This window comes from Bos indicus, chromosome 8 (assembly GCF_029378745.1).
Source record: "Bos indicus isolate NIAB-ARS_2022 breed Sahiwal x Tharparkar chromosome 8, NIAB-ARS_B.indTharparkar_mat_pri_1.0, whole genome shotgun sequence".
NCBI lineage: Eukaryota > Metazoa > Chordata > Mammalia > Artiodactyla > Bovidae > Bos > Bos indicus.
In genome coordinates this window covers 51856461-51878047 of record NC_091767.1, presented here as the reverse complement: position 1 = coordinate 51878047, position 21587 = coordinate 51856461, and the positions used below count along the sequence as shown (strand labels likewise).

At 39.6% G+C, this 21587-nt stretch overlaps 1 protein-coding gene across 5 annotated transcripts in view; it reads right to left on the bottom strand.

Annotated features, from left to right (window-relative positions):
- The window catches only part of PCSK5 (proprotein convertase subtilisin/kexin type 5), a 519845-nt gene that overhangs the window by 466818 nt on the left and 31440 nt on the right, over positions 1 to 21587 (bottom strand). For all 5 annotated transcript variants that reach the window (XM_070794669.1, XM_070794670.1, XM_019966083.2 and 2 more), the window contains exon 2: positions 7673 to 7777. In XM_070794669.1, coding sequence (XP_070650770.1) covers positions 7673 to 7777 — 105 coding nt within the window. The remainder of the gene's footprint in view (positions 1 to 7672; positions 7778 to 21587) is intronic.

Below are 21587 nucleotides of genomic sequence, written 5' to 3'. Positions count from 1 at the left end.
CTAAGACATAGAGAAAAATCATGCTTGATCCACCCAGAGGAGCGTGACTGACACAATGAAACCAGCGTTCAGGTCAGGATAAGACCGAGGCCAAATTATGAAGGTGCCTGCCTTCCCACCTTGCCCATCTCAGGGATGACAACCTGGGGTGCCCTTCGGATGCTTTTTTGTTGGCCCCATGCATATGTTTAAACTTTTAAATCATTGGCCAACATTTCAAATTGAGAAATGTCCTATGAAAGTCCAGACTTGCCGGTTCTGAAGTGGCAAGCCCAGGCCAGCTCGCCAACACGATGCTGCTGGGCAGTGGCTACTCCCGCACACATGGCAGGGGCTCTCCCCTCTGTCCTACGCCCACTGATTTTCCATCTGGCCCATCATACTTTTTTCTTATCTCCAATCCACTGTGGGCATATGAGTTTATAACTTTCGAAATGAAATGCTGCCAAGTGCTCTCTAATAAAGATTTGGCAACTTTTCCAAAGTAGCTTAAAAAACTACTTTTTGAATTCACTCCTGTCTATAAGGGATTTGGGTCATGACCCAAACTTTCCCATCAGAGAACCTGGCAGTGTACAATCTGACTCTCTGGTTTCCGATCATTCTGACATCTAGGAGATGTGAAAACAAGACAGAAAAGAAGGGAAGGTGGAGGACTTAGTGGCATCTGTACCCACACACTCCTCTGTCTCTGCTATACTCCCAGCCATCCTGCCATTATACCTGCATCACAGGTTGCAAACTTACAGCTGAAATGCTTCTCCCAGGAGTCTACACAGTCTAATAGGATTTGCAAAGGCACAGAAATGCTATCAAAAGTTGAAGCCAGGACTTTGCTATAGCAGTCACATTTCATAACTGGTGAAAGGTGGTTAAAGGAGGTCATCCAGAACAAGAAAGCCCCCCAACACGCCTGTTGAGCACTACATTCACATCCTCTCTGCTTATCATCAGACCCAAGTCTACCCTTCTTCCAGAAGAACACAAGGCATTCTCAAGATATCTGGTAACTACTTTCATTCACTGGTGAGATCCTGTGAGGCAAGCGTGCAGTCATCAGGGTTATGACACATGCTGAGAACACACAGCCTCAGGTTCCTGCCCCAGAGGAGACAGCCCCTCTCGTCCAAATGAACATACCCAGAATCTGCCCACACAGTCACTGAGCACAAGCCCAGGAATGTTGTTATAAAACTGCACTTCACAGAACAAAGTGAAATCATGAAGTTAGCATCAATTTCAGACCAGAGAGCAGAAAACTAACCTACCAGAGAAAGCAGTCCAGGGGAGCCCCAATTGCAATGAGGGCACGTGAGGTGAGAGGAAGTGGGGCAGCAGCCAGAACAGGAAGCACTTGTACTCAGGGTAGAAGGAATGTGGAAGAGGCAAAGCTGCGGTTCATGCCTGGGAATAGGGCAAGATGCAGTGCAGACACTCCTGAGCATCTATTTCTAACTGAATAAGGTTTCTTTACTTTCAAAGGTCCCCTGGGCAGATCAGGTGTGTGCCAACAACTTATAAATGGTTTGCTTCAGAGTTAAGAAAAAGAGTAAACTAATGCACTGGTTGTCTCCATAGATCAGTGATATATCAATCTACAGTGAAGATAAACTGATTCTGAAATTATAAAGTGAATCCATGGGAAATGGGGTTTGCCTGATAAATAGGTGTATACAACTTTTCAGGAACATGACCACTATGTACAACAAAGTACTCCTGTACTCTCACTTTACTCCATCACATGGCCTTTTTAAAAATTAGTTTTTATTGGAATATAGCACATACACATGCACAATTGCTTTACAATGTTGTATTCATTTCTGCTGTACAGCAAAGTGCATCAGCTACATGTATACATGTGCAAAAGTGCTAAGTCACTCAACTGCATCCAACTCTGCAACCCCATGGACTGTAGACCACCAGGCTCCACAATCCATGGATTCTCCAGGCAAGGATGCTGGAGGGGGTTGCCATGCCCTCGTCTAGGGGATCTTCCCAATCCAGGGATCAAACCTGCATCTCTTATGTCTTCTGCATTGGCAAATGGGTTCTTTACCTCTAGTGCCACAAGGCCATGTGTACATACATCCCCTCTTTTCTGGATTTCCTTCCCATTTAGGTCACCAGAGAGCACTGCGTACAGCTCCCTGAGCTATACAGTAGGTTCTCATTAGCTATCTAGTTTATACATGGTATCAATAGTGTGTGTGTGTATACACACACACATATATATACACAAACACACACACAATGGAATATTACTCAGCCATAAGAAGGAATAAAATTGGATCATTTGCAAAGATGTGGATGGACCTAGAAACTGTCATACAGAGTGAAATAAGTCAGAAAGAGCAAAACAAATATCATATATTAATACATATATGTGGAATCTAGAAAAATGGTATAGATGATCTTGTCTGCAAAACAGAAATAGAGACACAGACCCAGAGAACAAGCATATAGACACTAAGAGGGGAAGAGGGTAGTGAGATGAACTGGGACATCACATGGTCTTCACCCTTGAGGCAAAAAGAAAAATTCCTATCATCTGAAAATCAAATCCTGGATATAACGGGTGCCAACCGGGATTAGCAAGGAATTTGAACTTACCTTTCTTCCTTCACAGGTTTGATTTCATCTGATCTTGCCAAGTATCTCTAATTACTTCATTCTCCCTTCTGGTCTTTTTCCTACACTCCTTTAGCTCATTGTACAAAGTTTGAATGCCCTGCTCTAAAATTCCCTTCAGAGGAAATGGCTTATGTGTAAATGTAACAAATGAGCAATTTCTCTGTAAACTAAAGCTTTGAACTTAATTCTGGGCCACACCGACAGAGGACCAATTGCAGTTCTATATGACTAAGTGATGCACTCCAAATATATAAAGAGCTGTTATGTATAAATCTAGGTAAAAGTAGATCCTACAGGTAGAAGTTACAGGCAAGCAGATTTTAGCTCAACACATTAAATCTCTTCAATTTTAGAAATGTTTGCCTTGTCCATTACTCAGCTTTCTGTCATTGGGCATGTTTAACAGATCTGAAAATGATCCTCATAGGAATATGATGGAGGGTATGCCAGCTATTGAATAAGAAAGAGAGAAGTCTTACTCTAAGGAGCCTATGCTGCTGCTGCTGCTACTAAGTCGCTTCAGTCGTATCCAACTCTGTGCGACCCCATAGACGGCAGCCCACCAGGCTGCCCCGTCCCTGGGTCTCCAGGCAAGAACACTGGAGTGGGTTGCCATTTCCTTCTCCAATGCATGAAAGTGAAAAGTGAAAGTGAAGTCGCTCAGTCATGTCTGACTCTTTGTGACCCCATGGACTACAGCCTACCAGGCTCCTCCATCCACGGGATTTTCCAGACAAGAGTACTGGAGTGGGCTGCCATTGCCTTCTCCAAGGAGCCTATGACTGCACAGTAAATAAAACAATGTGAATAGTTTTTCCGTATTTGAGATACACAGCTATACAACACCCATACAACACCATGGGTTGATAAGATGAACTTTAGGAAAAACTAAGACAGGATAAATTGCTCATCCCTGAGACCAGAGCAGAAGGTAATACTATCCTATTATTTATTTGGATTAAAAATTGATCTTTATATCTGAAGACAGAAAAGGGATTAGAAAAGATAAGAGATTGAAAGGCCAATATCTTCAAGATAAAATCTAATGGGCAAAGGCAGAAGTTGTGTTTGTATATTAACTATACATGGAGAGGTCATGGGGGCTCACTAACAGTTTATATTTTTTGTTTTTAAAAGCCTGCTCTAATGGGAAATGTAGGATTCTGACTTTCTGTTCTGGGGAAGGAGGAGAAGAATGAAAGAAAAGTATCTCCTCTGCCCCCGCCTGTATCTGCATGGGCAGCTAAAGAGCTGTAAAGAAATTTTATTCCCAAGAGCTCCTGTAGATAACACCCTCTTTGACCAAAATGCCAAAGGGCTGGCAAAGATTTCTAAGCAGATTAATGAGAGGCTTCTGGGAATGTTAACTCAAGACTGCTGTTTCTCAAATTTAACCTAGGTCTCTTGGAGAAAAGTTGATGAGTCAAGAACATTATGAGACTCACCCTTCCAACTGCTGTAACACTGTACCAACACTTTTCGGGGAACTGTGTTATTATTGTAGAGTGATGCTATCTTAGAAGTCTGTGGATCCCTGTCATTTGAAAGCTAATCATAACATACTGTTAACATATGGGAATCCAGTCTATTCTTGTTCTCTGCACTCATGTGTCCCAACTGACCACAGCATTTTCTTAGCACCAAGCGGGTTATTCTTACAACATTGCTACTTTTGCATATCCTTCTTTAGAACCCTCTAAGTAAAAACGAGAGCAGGGAGAAGAAGGAGCCATGCAATTTACTCCAGCAAGTAAAAGCTAGGATCTGTTGAGTGTATGTATTCCTTGCAATTCACCCATGTGTGTTTTCCTATTCTGGAGACGATGATGAACAAAAATAACTTCATGCATCACCAATGTTTTCCACCAAGCCATTTCACATGGTCCATCCCCTAATCATAAAAGTGCTTCCAACTCTGGCACACAAAGCACCCACCACACACACACCCAAGATTAAAGAAAAGGAGATCTGCCTAGAAAGCAAGTCACACTGACACTTTATACTCCCCATGAGGTCTGCTGGGAGTGAAAAAATATAAAGTCAGCCAATAGAAATTTACATAGTCTCCAAGTCTTTCCCCACAAAACAGTTATTAATTAGGTGGGAGGAAAACTTTATTTTTAAAATAAAAAAAAAAACTGGCAGACACCACCTTCATCAAGTAACCGAAGTTAAAATCAAGGAAAATGAAACACATCAATGTCATGTACCTCTGATCTGATACACTGGGAAGAACACAGCACTTCTCAGGTTCTTACCAAGCCTGAATCTAATCTCAAACAACCAGACAAGCCCAACTTGAGAGATTTGCCAAAATAATTGGTCAGTACTCTGCAAAAGTTCTAGATCGTGAAAGAAAAGAGAGGGGAAGACAAGGGAAAGGAAGGAAAAAGAAGACAAAAAGAAGATGAAGATGAAGATGACAGTGTTTACACCGAGGGGGCTTGGGGAACATGACAACGGATGTGCTCCTGGCTCAGAAAAGGGAGAACTGGCAAGATATGAATAAAATCTGTAAATTAGATAGTAATACTGAATCGATGTTAATATCCAGATTTTACCAAAATGTGAGCCAATGTATATCTGGTTATGTGTCAAAAATGTCCATGGTTTTAGTAAATACACAGTGAAGTATTTAAAGGGGCATTGTGTCTGCAATTTGCACCCATATTTTCAAAAAGAAACTTATATACATACCTGGGACTGCGTGTGTATAGAGAGGAGAGAGAGAAAACGATCAAGTAAGCATGATAAAATGTAAAGAATGTTAACATTTGGGGAATCTGGAAAGCAAACATAGGAATTCTTCATAATGCTTTTGCAACTTCTCTGTAATAAAGTTTTGTTTTTTTTTTTTTAATTAAAAAGGAAACAGCCTCAGCAGGCCTGAGCTTTTTGAGGAGGAAACTGAGAAGGAGGAAGAATATAGTAGACCCCATCTCCTTTGCTCCTCCATCCCCAACACTGAGAAGCACTGTAACATCTTGTAATTAAAAAAAGCTATATCTGAAAGCTACTGTGGGAGGCTGCCGCAAGCTCGCTAAGGGGACCACCCTAGCCACAAATCCTCAAAGCCTAACACAGGGGCTGGCATATCCCAGAGGCTCAAGAAATGACCAGTTGAAGGAATGATCGGACTTTAAGAAATATCTGAAAAAAAACTGTGGGCAATTGCCCATTTGGGGCCCTCCATTTGCAAAGTTGGTAGAGCAGTGGCATGTCTTGTATAAACAGCTGGGTGGGAAAGAGGGGCAGGCGCGTCAGAATGAGGAGGAAGGTACAGTCCTACCCTGGGCTGTTCCTTGCGCTGAGGAGGAGGAGGAGGAGGAACTGAGTGTGTACCCGGAGGCTGGCATGAACCAGCCCTGCTTCTCTGAGCTGGGTGGGGAAGGATGAACACATCGAGCACTGTGTGTTCAGCATCCGAGGTCTCGGTTGGGTCCTGGCACGCGCAATCTGATACATTGAGATAGGAAGGGGAGACAGCATCCCCAAGAAAACATTAAGGATTGAAACAGCTCTATGTTTTCTTCTGTTCTAACCTCCCAAACCAATTAGTACTCGGATTTTCAAATTCACATTGGCTATGCACATGAGGTCTGAAATTAAAATCATTTAAATTACTGAAGTTCAAGAAAGCTTTGGAAAAGTTAACAGATGAAAAACGTGACTCCACTTCAAAAACTTTGCTAATTCAAGAACGTCCTAACAGATTGCTTTTCCAGTAACATTTAATTCTGAATAGAGATGAAGGGGAAATATATATATTTATATAATCCACAGGCTGCCAGAGTATTAAGTATCAGGGGATGTTCCTCTAACCCATGGAAAATTGGGCCCTATGACAAAAGTGTTTTTTCTAACCACCAAGATATAATTTTACAATCATGAACACTGTGTGATAATATTCCAGAAAAAAATTAAACAAGGCAAACTGTGGCACATAACCGAGGGCAGGACTCCAAACTGCAAACCTGATTTGCATATTAATTCAAATAGGGACCTTGTTGCTTTAATAAGGAATATAATTTTCGAGGAATCTCGAGGTGAAATTGTTATGCTCACTGGTAGGGACTTGCTGACCAATTTATTTGAAAATGAGCTCATACGGTAAACCCTAATCATAACGAGGAAAAATCAACGCTTCCTAACGAGTAAACAGCAAACATGAGCCCACAGGTGACCAGGTTGGTACCCCTGTCCTCTCTTCCTCCTTACTTACCATATCTGAGAGGCCAAGTGGTTCTCTGGCAGAGACAATCCCTTCCTCCAACTTAATAAGGACAGACAGTTAACTCATCCCCAGAGCTTTAGTTGCCAGTTAACTAGCCTCTTTGTCCCTAATACAACCCCACCACTTACTATCTCTCATGTCAAAGCTGAACTGCCACCAACATGGACTGGGAGAATCTAGACATAGACACAGATGTCCTCCTAGCTTCTCCTAGGATTATGCTTTCTGTACAGCCCAAAAGGATTGGGGTCAAGAGAACGTGTAAGAAAGGTCTCTGATGAGCCCCCAAGAGAAGTAGCCAGCTTCTATCCATTCTGTGCTCAGAATTCCTCCTGTCTCAGACATGGTCTAGGCCATGGTCTGGTCTTTGGGCTCCCAATGGACTGGCTGTATTAATGCCAACTGAAACTACAAGGATCACGGTGACCTGAAGCTTCTGGAAAAGACCCCTCTATGGAGCTCAGATAGAACTTCAGATTTATATGCAAATACACAGAAGGTATGGTCTCCTTAACACTTCACTATTTCTGAATACATCCTTATCTGCCCTCACATATATACCCTTTTCATTTCTCTATGACAACTCCTACTTCTGATAGCCCTGGGCTGTTCTACAAGTAGGATGATACAGGCACTTCAATAAGAAATCAAACCATCGCCTATTTTTGGTCTGAAAAGGAAACAATGATACTGGATAGTACGATCGCTCTTGAAATTTAAGCCTTCGTACCAGCTCCTAGTGTGAGATTACCAATGAAAAATGCAGAAGATCTATCTCTTGGTCCCCACCCAGCTGGTTCTTCTTACCTTTGGTTCCATTGAAATGAAACTGTGGGTTCCTCTGCTTGAGAGAACTGACCTTTTAATCGTCCTGCTGTGATAGAAGTGGTAGTAATCCTTCAGGGCCCCGATCTGCAAAGGTAGGAGGGAAGGAACAAAAGAGACTTAATGTATGAAAAATCTTCGTTTTCCTTGTTTTTCATTAAAATAAGAACACTAAACCCCAAAAAACACACAAAAAACCCATAAATTATGCAGTTGCTGGCCACGCTTAAATGTTACTTGAACCTTGGTGATCACTTTTCAAAAGAAAGACATGTGATATGAAATGAGTGTCCTTGAGGCAGTGACTGCAGAACTAAAGATTATAATGGGGCAGCCTAGGCTCTCCCTATCTCCTTTTTAATGTTTAATTTATATGCAGCATTTTAAGTAATTCTATATCAATCTATATCCAAATGTGGGAAAGAAAAAAAAATCGAATAGCTATCTGGTTATAAAAACACATTGCATTTTGTTTGCTCTGATAAATGTACAATGAAAGACCTTGTTAGATTACTTATATCATTAATTTGAAACAAGTCCTAAGCAGTTTATCATTTGCAAAGAAAACACTACTTAGTTTGTTTCCTGACTTCAGTAGACAGTATAAATACATAGCCTTTATTCATGTGTTGCAAAACTAAAAGCAGAATTTCTAAAACAAAAGATTGTATGTCTTATCAGCTAAGCTTCCTGTGTGAAAATAGCTTAATTGCCCTTATCTTAACCATTTCTTTAACAGATTAGTCTTCTCATTTATGCACCCCTTTCTTTAGTTAAAAACAATTAGGTTTAGGATAGCTGTAAAAATAAATCCCTGTACATTCTAAAAAAAAAAACACAATCCCAAACAAGCATATTCTTTCAGTAGATCATGAAATATGGATCACATAATGGACATTCAATCATGCAACGAGCTAATGCAGGAGAGCTTGGTTCTAGATTTGGCTTACAGTCACCAAAAATGTCTTCTTGAATAAATTGCATATACTTACTATGCCTCGGTTTCATTGTCTATAAAATTGGACTTCAGGCTAGTTCATGTCTAAGATCACTACAGCTCTCAGATTCCATTCTTTAACACTTATATTTCCTTGCTTTTGGGCAAATATATTAAGGGTCTATTTCTCCACTGCTAGAACAGCACTGCTCTACTGTAAAAGAATGACTATGATCAGGATATTTTCCAATTAGGACAATTCCAAAGTTAGGCCTTCTTAATTTAAAAAAACAGAAGTCATTGGCTCAGCTTACTTTTTTCAGATAAAGGGTTTATTTTTATTCCCATCTTTTCATCACATTCTCAAACATCGTCCCACCCTTCCAATAGGGATGATTTACCAAATTTCTGTGCCATTTAAGAGTCATCTCCTCACTGAGACTTCATGCTTTAATGAATATTTTTTATCTTCATTAAATATGAATGTCTGCAGTCTCCCACTTCTGATTCAAGTGGAAACTGCCCAGATATACACAGAAGAGATCCTGGACTCTGCAAACAAGTGGGAAATGAGGAAATCTAGCTAAAACTTATCATCTCAGTGATCCTGAACTCTGAAGTAATAGAAAACAATAAGGAAGAGGGCACAGCTGCCAGTCCCAGTCTGTAAGGGTGTTTTAAGAAGGATTTACAGGCCAATTTTAAAATTCCAAAGGACTAAGGGTAGAATTCAGGAGGGGCTGCTTAATCCTTTATCAGAAAATCTTAAAATCCCAAGAAGCTTAGAGCTTTCATCTCATGGAGCTTCTGTCAAGAATGCTCCTTGGGTAAATACAGTAGTTTTTGTGAAAAGGAACAGAGAATCTCTGAGGAAGAATTTATTACTAACATGAAAAATATTAGTGTGTTTAAGATCATGTCCACTCAACTATTACAGAAATTCTCCTACTATAGGAAACGACTGAATTCAACTCAACTATTAAACCATGGATGAAATACACCCTGAAAATATATTCAGATCCTTTGCGGCTTCAGTGGTACAGGCCAGAATCCTGACCTAATGCAGTGTGTACATGGAGCTGGAAAGTGGAACCCTTATCTTGACTTAACTTCACTGAAATCTGGGATACATCACTTAACCTCTTTGGGCCTTAGTTTCCTCAACTGTGAAATAAGGACACAGGAAGTGTAGTGCACAGAAATTGGGCATCAGAGTGAAAAGGGGGATGACAGTGTTTATGAGTTCACATGGCTATAAAGATCGAATATAACAGCAGGTGCATTGCCTTGTCGGGTCACTGCCTGTCACACAGTAAGTGGCAGAAGGTTATGAGTTTCCTTTCTAAATTTATATTTAAATCCTACCTTCTCTCACCTCTTCGAATTAATCCCTCACCTCTGTCTCTTGGTCAGGATTCCTCTTGATCTACTCTGGTATCACCTCCCTTACTTCACTGGCAAAAATCAAAAGGGTTGATGATACACTGTTGACAAGATGTAGGCACAAATGCAGTTTCTACAGGGTCGGTAAAGCTCTGGTACAAGTGTTTGGAGAGTAATTTGGTCATATCAGTAAAATTATACACAGTACTTAACCTTTGACTTAGCCTTTCTACGTCTTAAAATTAATTCTACAGATATAATACTCACTTATGAACAAGAATGGGTGTTCGACAGAGCAAATTTTGTAAAAGCAAAAGAAGCCAAACAACTGGCTGCCATCAATGGGTGATTAGTTCTACATGAACTGAAATGGATTGATCTTCAAGGGAGGGGATAAATAAATAAATATAAGTGCAGAGAGGCATATATTATGACCCAATTTTTTCAGGAGAAAAAGGAAGAATGTAGAGGGCATGTGTGTTCATATGCATGGGGTATTTCAAGAAGGAAACTTGACAAACTGAAGAAGAAGGATTTTCTTTTCATTATTTATGTGGATGCATTATTTTTTTAAACTTAACACAAACACATATCTGAAACAGTACACAACCAAATCCCATCTACTTTTCCAGGGGAAAATATGCTCATCCAATCCCATAGGACTGATACAGGGGGCCACATCTATTGGGGCCATTAAGTCTTTTTAGCAGTAATCTTTATTTAATATCCATCTTTAAGGGATTCCATTTCCTCCATAGCAGGGGTCCCCAACCTTTGGGATCTAATGCCTGATGATCTGAGGGGGAGCTGATGTAATAATAGAAACAAAGTGCAGGGTAAATACAATGCTCTTGAATCATCCTGAAACCATCACCACCCCCTAGTCCATGGAAAAATTGTCTTCCACCAAACAGGCCCTGTTGCCATCAAGGTTGGGGACCACTGCTCTATAGGTTGCAGAATGGTGTTCACTGATTGGCTGATGCTTCAATTACTGAACACCTGTCATGTCATGTTATTTAACTTCATCTCCCCAAGAGCTTTTGAAGACAAATATCATTATTTCCAATTTGATAAAGGAGAGTGTTGAGGCTCTAGTAGTGTCCAAATGCACACAGCTGGTATTGTGAGGTGATAAAATGTATACCTTTATTGACTGTCTCACGTCGGGGTGAATTTAGTTAAGTTTCATGGATGGGTTCACAAGAAGCATTCCAACATCCTTCTAGTGAGTCTTCCTATACTGCAGAGCTAAATTCTATGCAACCAGAGTTCTGAATGTGATTAAGGTTCTACCAAAAAAAAAGGCAGACTATAGCATTGTGAGGCATGCTCTTGGAGACATTTATGTTTCTTAACGATAGTGGTGGTAGAGGTCTTAGTACCTGCTTGCTAGCTTTCTGGACATTGATTTGCACATTCTGTTTTGTCAGTCAGTGGGAAAGAGATTTGAGAAGAACTACAGGGGTATCATGAGCTTCCCTGGTGGCTCAGATGGTAAAGCGTCTGCCTGCAATGTGGGAGACCCGGGTTCAATCCCTGGGTCAGGAAGATCCCCTGGAGAAGGTAATGGCAACCCACTCCAGTACTCGTGCCTGGAAAATCCCATGGACAGAGAAGCCTGGTAGGCTACAGTCCATGGGGTCACAAAGAGTTGGACACGACTGAGCGACTTCACTTCACTTCCCAGGGGTATCATAGGGTAGCTTCCTCCCTCCTCAGCTGCCTCACTGAAGCAGAAGCAGCTGTTCTGTGGGGGCCCATTCTGTAGTGGCTTTGGGGCCCTTTTCTGAAACTTGGCCTTCCTGATGAATTCTCCAAGCTATTTAATAGTCAATAGTGAATGTCTTCCAAAACAGACCAAGCACTGGATTCAGCAGTTGGCTCCACTGAACATTCCAAATTGGATAGACGACAACTTCTGAAAAAGTAATTTTACACATATACAATCTCACGTGACTTAGAGACCCTCCAAGTTATGTACCTCTGAAGTTATGGGCTACAGGCAAAACCAAGCTCCAGGCTACAGATGAGCCACAGTGTCTGCTCTGATATCCTGTCTGTTAAAGATCTACCCTGGTTTCTAGGCTTCTCACAGCTGCTCGCACCAAACTCCTCTCTCCAGTCTTTCTATACAGTGGCTAGAGTTAGGTATAAAATGTACATTTGGATGTCATACGTCATACCCCTGCTCCAAATCACTGAATGGCTTCCCTTTGCTCTTAAAATAAATAGTAAGATTTGATATTATTTAATAATACAGTTTTTAAAGTAAATAATATCATATCAACATTTATGTTGTACCAGGAAGCAGTCTACGTGGTTTACCTAAACTCATGGAGTAAAGAGCACGATCCACCTTCGACCTGCAGGGCCTATGGGATCGGGTGCTGCCTCCCTCTTGCCTCACGTCAAGTCACATTTGCGGGCAATTCCTTCAGTTCCTGGACCATATGGTGCCGATATACACCCTCTCCCTGTTGCACCCTTCCCTACCAGCAGCCCCCACCTTGCTTTCTCTTCCTTACCCTTCAGGTCTCACCACAAGAAGGAAGCCTGCAAACTCCCAGACCTGGTCAGCTTTCTTAATTACATCATCTTACAGAGTCCTAAGATTATATACCTTTAGTCATAGCTGGATTAGTGCAATTATTCTTTGAATAGCTGTGTCCCCACCTGCATGCCTGTAAGTTCCTATGAGGTAGAGGTGCCTCTGTTTGTTCCCAGTTCCTGGTACATGGCTCACCACACAGTGTGTTCTCAGGAGGGAAAAGACTCTTGAATGAACAATGTGAAAATCAGAATACTTATATTGCTAAAGCTACAGATGTTAGAGCTATATCTGATTCAAAATCTTCAGGATGAGAATCACAGAGCTATTAAATTAAGGCCCCCAAAAAAGAAAAAAAAAGGGGGGGGGGGGGTTATTTCTACCCTAACTAAAGTCCCAAGTCTGCTGGGATTATGGTTCTGAAGGTGGTAGGTGAGACATCTCTACATTTTTTGGCAAGCCAAGAGCTAAGGAACAGTGTGCATTAGTTCAATTATTCTACCTCATCCAAACAAAGTAATCTGTATTAAATTTTTTCATATCTTTCTTATATGTTTAAGATAAATATAAAAATAATATCTATATATAAAAACATCTAAAAGCATCATTATGCCTCTCATCTAATAATATGTCTCTTATTGGCAAGAGTTGTGTCTTTTATATTCTTTCAACAGCCCTGTGCATGTGGAGGGCATTTAATAAACACTAAGAAGAAAAATGTCATAACATGTTGGAAGTGATTCAAAAGAAAGACAGTGTATGAAAACACAGCAGTAATATTATCTATAAGGAGGAATTTCATTTAGATCCTCTGGGGTAATGTTAAAGAAAACATGACTGTGTTTATATGTTATGCAATAGCAACAAGGGCTAAAACAAGGAACAATACATAACTAACACTGGGACATCTTATAAATAAATCAAGAACTAAAGGAGTAGATGAAGTATATGATCAATAGCAGATCAAAGCGCACACTTTTCCTTAATACCACGTAAAGGAACGAGAATAATTCCTTCCCATTTGATCTTCTGAAACTCCTCTTTTATATAGCTACTCTCTTCCTTGCCTAGCAACACAACTTGTATACACAACACTAAGTCCATGAAATTCATCTCTCATTCTCAATTCTGTCAAGCATTTGTGCTTTTTCTTCCTTAGTCGCAGCCCTTCATCCTTGCACTCAGAATTTTCCTATCACTACTTTTACTCAAACTAGATTATGTTCTTAGGAAAGGCTTTTTATAAATTCTTTTTACTAAGGTGTAAATGACTAGTAAGACACTGTCCTGGTTCTTCCATGGACAAGTGAATTTGATCAGAAAATTAAAACATAAGCCAAATAACTGAGTTCATAGTGCTTGCAATTTAAAAAAAATCACTTTTTTATCATTAAAAAAAATGATAAAAAAGAATCATCAGAGGGTTTTTTCCCCCTCTTGTTCTGTCAGTAGGAGATAACTTTTCCAGTGTTCCTAAACTCCTATGTCACAGGTGAGCTGTTAACTTCTGAGCAGAGAGCTGGAAGCCAGAAGACCTATATTATGCACTGGCTTTACCCCTGATGAGGAGCTTGTGGCCTGTCAGAATTCATTCACTACTAACAGACTTACCTGTGCTGGCAGCTAAAACCCTCACCAGCCTAATGACTTATACTCATTACACACATAGAGTTTGCAAATTTCTTCTAGACAGTTCTATAGGGTGCCCAGTCATGCCGTTTGCTCAGTACAGAAATGTTTCTAGGGACACAGGACTCTTCAGTGCTTAAATTGGATCAGTCCCCGGCAAACTGGGAGAGTCGGTCACCTTGGTTATGAAGTGCCGAGATCACGGGCCCCTCAATGAACTGGCAGCTCTTTAAGGCTGCTTGTCTGCCTTATTTTCCTTCCCATCCTCTCCAACTTACATATATCCCCAAATTCTGTACTCTTTTTTGATAAGTTTTTTTTTTTTTTTTTACCACTAGTCAACAACTAGATTTTTTTTTTAATGAGCAAAAGTTTGAACAGACATTTCACAAAAGATATACAAATGGCCACTAAGCATGTGAAAAGATGCTCAAATGAAAATTAAAATAATAGCAGCACTATACACATACCAAAATGGCTGAAATTTAAAAGGCAGACAATATCAATTTTTTTTTTAGACAATATCAATTTTTAATGAGATTGCAAAGCATCAGAATTCTTATACATTGCTAGTGGGAGGAGAAAATGATTCAACATCTTTGGAAAATCATGTGGTAATTTCTTAGGAAACATATATCATCCTATTGATCCAGCTATTTCATTTACAGTATTTACGCAAAAGAAATGAAGACCTATTTTCAGACAAAAAAATGTTTTTTTTTTTGTTTGTTTATAGTACACACAGATGTTTATAGCAGCTTTCTTAATAACAGCCCCAAACTGGAAACAATGCAAATATCCATCAACAGGTGAATGGATAAATAAACTATGGTATATCTATAGAATGGAATGCCCAGCAATAAGAAGGAACAAACCTCTGATGATGTATGCAGCAACATGGATGAAGGTCAAAACAGCATGCTGACACCAAGAGTACATACTGTATGATTCTACTGATAAGAAATTCTAGGACAGTTACTCTATCACAACAACAAACAGATCAGTGATAACCTTGGGGAAAGCCTAGAGAAACTTCGGAGTCTGGGGAATTTCTGTATCACGACTGTGGTGGTAATTCCATCAGTGATAAGTGCTCCTGCATGCTGGAACTAGCTCAATGAAGGTTTGCAAAATCCAAATGCATCTTTTTCCAACACATTCTTCAGGGACATCACATCAGGATAACCTGACATCAACAATGGCAGAAGTTTTTAGCACATCAGGAAAAATTGGTAAAGGTTACAATTAAGGTTTCTTTTTTTCTCTGAAAGTCACTTGTTTAGTGTTTATCAGCACACCTCGGGGTATGTATGTTTGTCAAAGCTCATCTAATCTTAGTTAAAAATGGCTGCCTTGGGGAATATTTAAATTATACCTCAATAATGGTGAATTCAAAAGTTGTAGCTCTTCTAATGACTTCTGGTTCTCTTTCCCATCTGTAGAATGATTCAGAGACTGGGAAATGCGAGAACCCAGTGACATGGGGCTCTTCGGTCCAGATTTTCTCCCATCCTCTCAGGTGAGGTGGGGAGAAACCAAGTCAGTAAGATTATTCTTCTTGCAGGTCAACATCTTTCTAATACCCACAATTAACGTTTGAAACTCCTGCTTGCTAAATTCCATTCAGACAGAAAGCTCCAGAAGCAGTGCCAGGGTACACTGATTTCCCTTCATTAAAATGTTGACTGTGGTGACTCCTTTGTACTTCCCTGAAAGTATTCAAACCATTGTTATTATTTGCCTTCTGTGCTCCAGACTTTGTAACATTCAAAGGAGACTCAAAGAGAGGGTGGCCATGATCGCTTTCTCCAAAGTCACCAAGAACTCTCCAAATTTAGAGCCTTTACACCTGCTTTTCCTCTGCCAAAAAATGCTCTTCTAGAAATCTCTATGACTCACATCTCTTCTTTCAAATGTTTGCTAAAATGCCCCCTTCACAGGGAGGATTTCTGAGACCACTCCACTTGAAATTATCATCTCCCTCTTCAGCATACTCCATTGCCCCTTCCCTGATTTAATTTTCCCCTTCACACTTATCACCTCTTAACATTATATATTCTCTGTATTTGTCCCATTTGTTGTTGGTCTTCCTCTACCAGAATGTTAGCTTCAGAGAATGTGAATTTTTGTTTTATTCACTGCTGGATCAGCCCTAGCTCTTATTAGCAGTGTCAGGTATCCCAATAAATAATTGAATGAATGAATGGCCCATGCTTTTGAGGTAATCAAAGCAACAGTGAGCATGTCTCTAAACTTTACGGAAGGCTTCCTGGAAATCTCTTTATAATCCTTTCTGTGATATAACATTAACACATAACATAACACAGACTTTACTCTTATTAAATGTTGAATGAATGAATGACATTATCATATGCAAACATGTTCAAAAGTTAATAATTTATTATGAACAACCACATGATCACCAAAATCTGCCTTTATATTTCCCTCTCTTATTTTATCATAATCAATGACCTCTTAGAATTACTGAACCAAAATGGTATGTATAACAAGGCTGTTGAATTCATTAAATGTTAAATTAGAAGGCAAGTAACTTCAGAAATCTGATGAACTGCTAATATTTATGAAGTACAAATGAACTGCCCAGCATCACTGCCCTGTATCCTCACAACAGCATGAGGTAGATATCACGGTTTCCATTTCATATGCACAAAAGTAGAAGCTCACAAAATTTAAGAACTTGCCTAGAGCCACACAGTTAGGAAAGGGCCGAGCTCAGGTTGACTCCAGATAGCCTAACTCCATGGCAAATGTTAACTACTCTAAAAGATGTTTAAAATAAAAGGTTTCTAAGGGTGAATTTAAAACAATTACCCATAAGACGGTGCTCCTAAGAGTTGTATGCAGAGGGGATGTTTTTAGGGACATTTCTGTCTACTTTGAGCAGATACAGAAAAGAAAGTGTTGAAAAGCATCCCTGAGAGTAATGAGAGCCCATCCCTGTCCTCTATGCAGATAGGAAGCCTGGTCTCTATTTCCTATTCTACCACTGACCCCAAGACACTTACAACAGTGTCTTCATGTAGATGAGAAAGTATCTTTAAGGCACACCTTCACCTTGAAGTTCAAGGGGCATTCTAAGTTAAATTAGTATAATCCCTGGTACCAAGCACCTTGGATGCTATTTCACTGGGCCATGAAGTGCCACAAAATGATATGAAAAATGTCTTATTTAGACTTGAAGTTTCAAGTCAATCACTCAGATCTTCAGAGAACCAACTGTATTAGAATACATGAAATCAGAGCAAAAGCATTACAATCATTTTTTAAAAATCAGGATACTCAAGTGAAAATCTATTACCTCTATGATTTTAGAGAAACTTTCTAAAACATGCATACATGTGACAGGCTCAATTATGGTGCCCTAAAAATGTTCATATCCTAATCCTCAGAACCGGTGGCTATGTCACCCTCTATGGGAATAAGGACAATGCAGCTGTGATTAAGAGTTTTGAGATGGGGAGATTATCCTGGATTATCTGGGTAGGCCCAATGAGATCACAAGGGTTCTTATAAGAAGGACGTAGCAAAATCAGAGAGGTTATGGCAGAAGCACAGGTCAGAGAGAGAGAGATGGAAACAGAGATCAGAGATGGGGAGACAGGGAGAAAGAAAAAGAGGTCAAAGAGAGAGACCTAGAGATTTGAAGATGCTATGTTGCTGGCTCTGATGATGAAGGAAGGGGTGACAGATGAGTCAAGGAATTCAAGTGGCCTCTAGAAGGAAAAGACAAGGAGATGAGTCTAGAATCTCATCTTGTCTAGAATCTCCAGAAGGAAGACAACTCTGATGACATCCTCATTTTAGGTTAGGACCTCTGACCTTAAGAACTGAAAGGTAATAATTTTATGTTGTTTTAAGCCATTAAGTTTGTGATCATTTGTTACATAGAGCAGCAATAAGAAACTAATACAATATATAACTAGTATCTCAGTAGACATGCATGAGAAGCAAAGAAAATGAAACTAGACTATGTATTTGGAGTTTGTTTATTTTTCATAATTTTCAGGACTCTGGGTATTCAGTTATCAATTTCTATGTAGCTATGAAAGTGAAGTCACTTAGCCATGTCCGACTCTTTGCAACCCCATGGACTATAGCCTACCAGGCTCATCTGTCCATGGAATTTTCCAGGGAAGAGTACTGGAGTGGGTTGCCATTTCCTTCTCAAGGAGATCTTCCCGACCCAGGGATCGAATGCCGGTCTCCTGCATTGCAGGCAGATGCTTTACCATCTGAGCCACCAGGGAAGCCAGAGAGTGATGAGTATCAGCCCTGTACTCTGCTCAGCACCTCTGTTAGCACTCTCTTGCTTAATCTTCAAGCAAACTGAAAAGTAAGATAAAGCAACTTGCCCAGCAAAAGAGGAGTAAGTCACTTGTTTGTTCAAAGCCATTATGTAATTAATACTACTAACAACAATAGCCACCACTTGCTGATGCTTTCCTACATAATACCCAATCTTTCCAACAGCCCTGCAAAAGAAGGAGAATTATTCTAATTTTATGGAGAAGAAAACAGCCCAAGTGAGAAAATGTCTGAGTCTGATCTCAAAAAATCTAAGCTTTTTCTAGTCACAGCACTTTGCTTTTTATTTAAAATTTATTCAAAGGGTTTTTTCTATCACCACATTGGATTCAATGTGCACACTCAAATATCCACTCCTCATCCTACCCTTTTGCCCTCACCAAGATGAGGCCTCATTATTTTATTCTAAAGCTATCTGATCAGCTCAGCATAGCAGAATCTATATCCCTATAGTTCATCATAAAAGTGGGTGATCAAAAACATCTTGACTACAAATACCAAGCAAGCAAGAAACAGGTATGACAATTTCACCAGGGAAATGTAAGACAGAGAATATACAGTAAGCACTAGATTTTCCCAGGTTCAAGTGAGAAAACTACAATCTACCCCACTATTCACACAGGACAGGAGATCTGCCTCAAAACAAATCAGAGAGTAACAGAGTTGGAAAAGACTTATACAGAATTTTGATCTGCCTTTCCTCCACTGAGTGCAGGAATCTATTCTTCAACCTTTATACACAGAGCACTGCATTTTCTGGGGCAGCACATTTGTTACAAAGTTATTCCAGATAATCAGTCTAAATCCACTCCTCACTCCTGGTTCTAGCTTGTGATGGCAACCCATAGGGTCATCCTTCTTGCGTGTGCCAGACAACCAACACGTCCCGACTGGGTCTTCCTTGTTCTTGGCTGAACATCTGAGTTTTTCCATTTCTTCCCTCATGAGACAAGCCGTCGCAAAGTTGCTTCCCCTAGACATGCCAACATCTGCTATGCCTCCCCAGAAAACTTGGAGCCCAGAACATAACACGTCTCAATTCTAGGTATGGTGGAGCCAGAATGGAATCATGATCCTGTGACCTCCCTGGGTGATGTCCTGCTACTAGAAGTAGCTTAGAGTTGAAATATTTTTAGCAGAATGCACTTGGCCAACTAAAAAATCCTCAGATGCCCTTTTTATTTTGTTCTCCTCCAGTCTATATTTTAACTTCTTAAATGTAAATGATAGAAATTTACATTTCTGTTGAATATAGAATGTCATTTTCTATATTTTGCTCTATATATTCACAGCATGCCTAAACATCTGGTTCTTTACTGAGAACACACTCTAGGTCAAGCACTGATCCAAAGATACTGAAGACAGAGTGAACAAAACAAAGACCCTGTTAAGATGCAGGTAACATTCTGACCTGACTCAGACAACCGCATTGCGTCAATTGCAAGTTGGAAATTTACATCTTCTCTATTGAATCAGAATATTTCTCCCAAGAGCACTGAAATAATTTTTTATATTAGTCTATTATACAAAAGAATGGGATTTCACATTCAATGTATAATATGTTTGTAACAGTTATGTAAGAATGAACTGTAAATAGTGTTAGGCTTTTACTTTCTTCTATCCATTTTTTTCCAAAATGAATAATTATGTCCTTAATGTAATATATTACATTATTACTGAGGAACCATACTATATTCCTCAGATAAAAACATTTATGACTGCTGTTTATAGTTAGCTATTCTTTTAAAAAGTTTTTAAAAACCCATATGTAAGTAATTTCTGGAGAAACTACAAGAAATTATTGTTTAATATTTAATCTATTCCACCTGCTTGTAATACACATATCACACAAATAAACACACACACACACACAAAATAGAGAGTCCAAGAGAGGCTGAGAGAGAAAGAGCACACACAGCCTACATTTTTCTTTTCATTACTGATTACCTTTGCAACTTGAAAGCATTTCCACATACTACATGGAAACAAACACATTCTGATAGGTGGCCACATTTCTAGAATTACATCAGGAACACTAAATTTTCTCTTTATATTCAATGACTTTCAACCCTTGCTATACATTAGAATTATATGGAGGCTAAAAAAAAATACTAAATATTAGTTTCCCTCTACATTCAGCCCAGAGATTCTGATGTAAGGATATGAGTTAAAGCCAGGGCATGAGTATTTTCTTTGAAAAAGCATTCTAAATGATTCTACAGGTGAACAACCACTGTTCTAATCTATTCATCTAATTCTGCAGAAATAGGACAATTTACTCTGAATTCTATCATCCTTGCTCAATTATTCCTATCTAATTCATTAAAGTAAGTTTAAATGAGAAAGTATCTAATCAATTTGATTTCAGCACTAATGTAACTGGTATGTTTTGTTCTTTTATTCATCCTTTTAATTATTTCAAAAGCCATCTTCCCCCAAAAAAATATTTTTAGAAAAATGTATTTAGTATAACCAGATTCAGAATTTCCTATATTTTATCATACTGGTAAACAGAAGCTATGTTGAGCTCTACAGAATTTTAAATGACACAGTTTATTCGTAAAAGGGAAGACTCTGAGGGAAAAGCTGTGAGCATTAAGAACACATGACAGAAACAATGTGTGCTTAAGACAGTTGATGGTCTCATCACCCTCAGTTAAAAAACCTTAGGAGGAGAAGCTCTGTCTCTTTCTAATGGCTGTTCAGAGATGCCCTGTTCTTTTGTCCCTATCTTGGTCCTTCCTGGAGACTGGCCGTGTTAACACTTGCAGGAAAGTGACCTTAAACACAGAACCCAGAGCAGGGAATAAGCAATAGCATCTGTGTGTATGAGAGGTGGGAGAGGTGTCCAGTCAGGTGTTCAGTTCTCCATCTAAGCAGATGTGAGGTTGGGTCCCATTTTTATAGCTCCTGAAGCTCTGCCACTGGACACAGCTATTGGCCATTTGTATTAAAGATGTCACAGATGCGTACCTATTGGTGGTGGTGGTTTAATCACTAAGTCGTGTCCGACTCTTTTGACCCCATGGATTATAGCCCACCAGGCTTCTCTGTCCATAAGATTCTCCAGG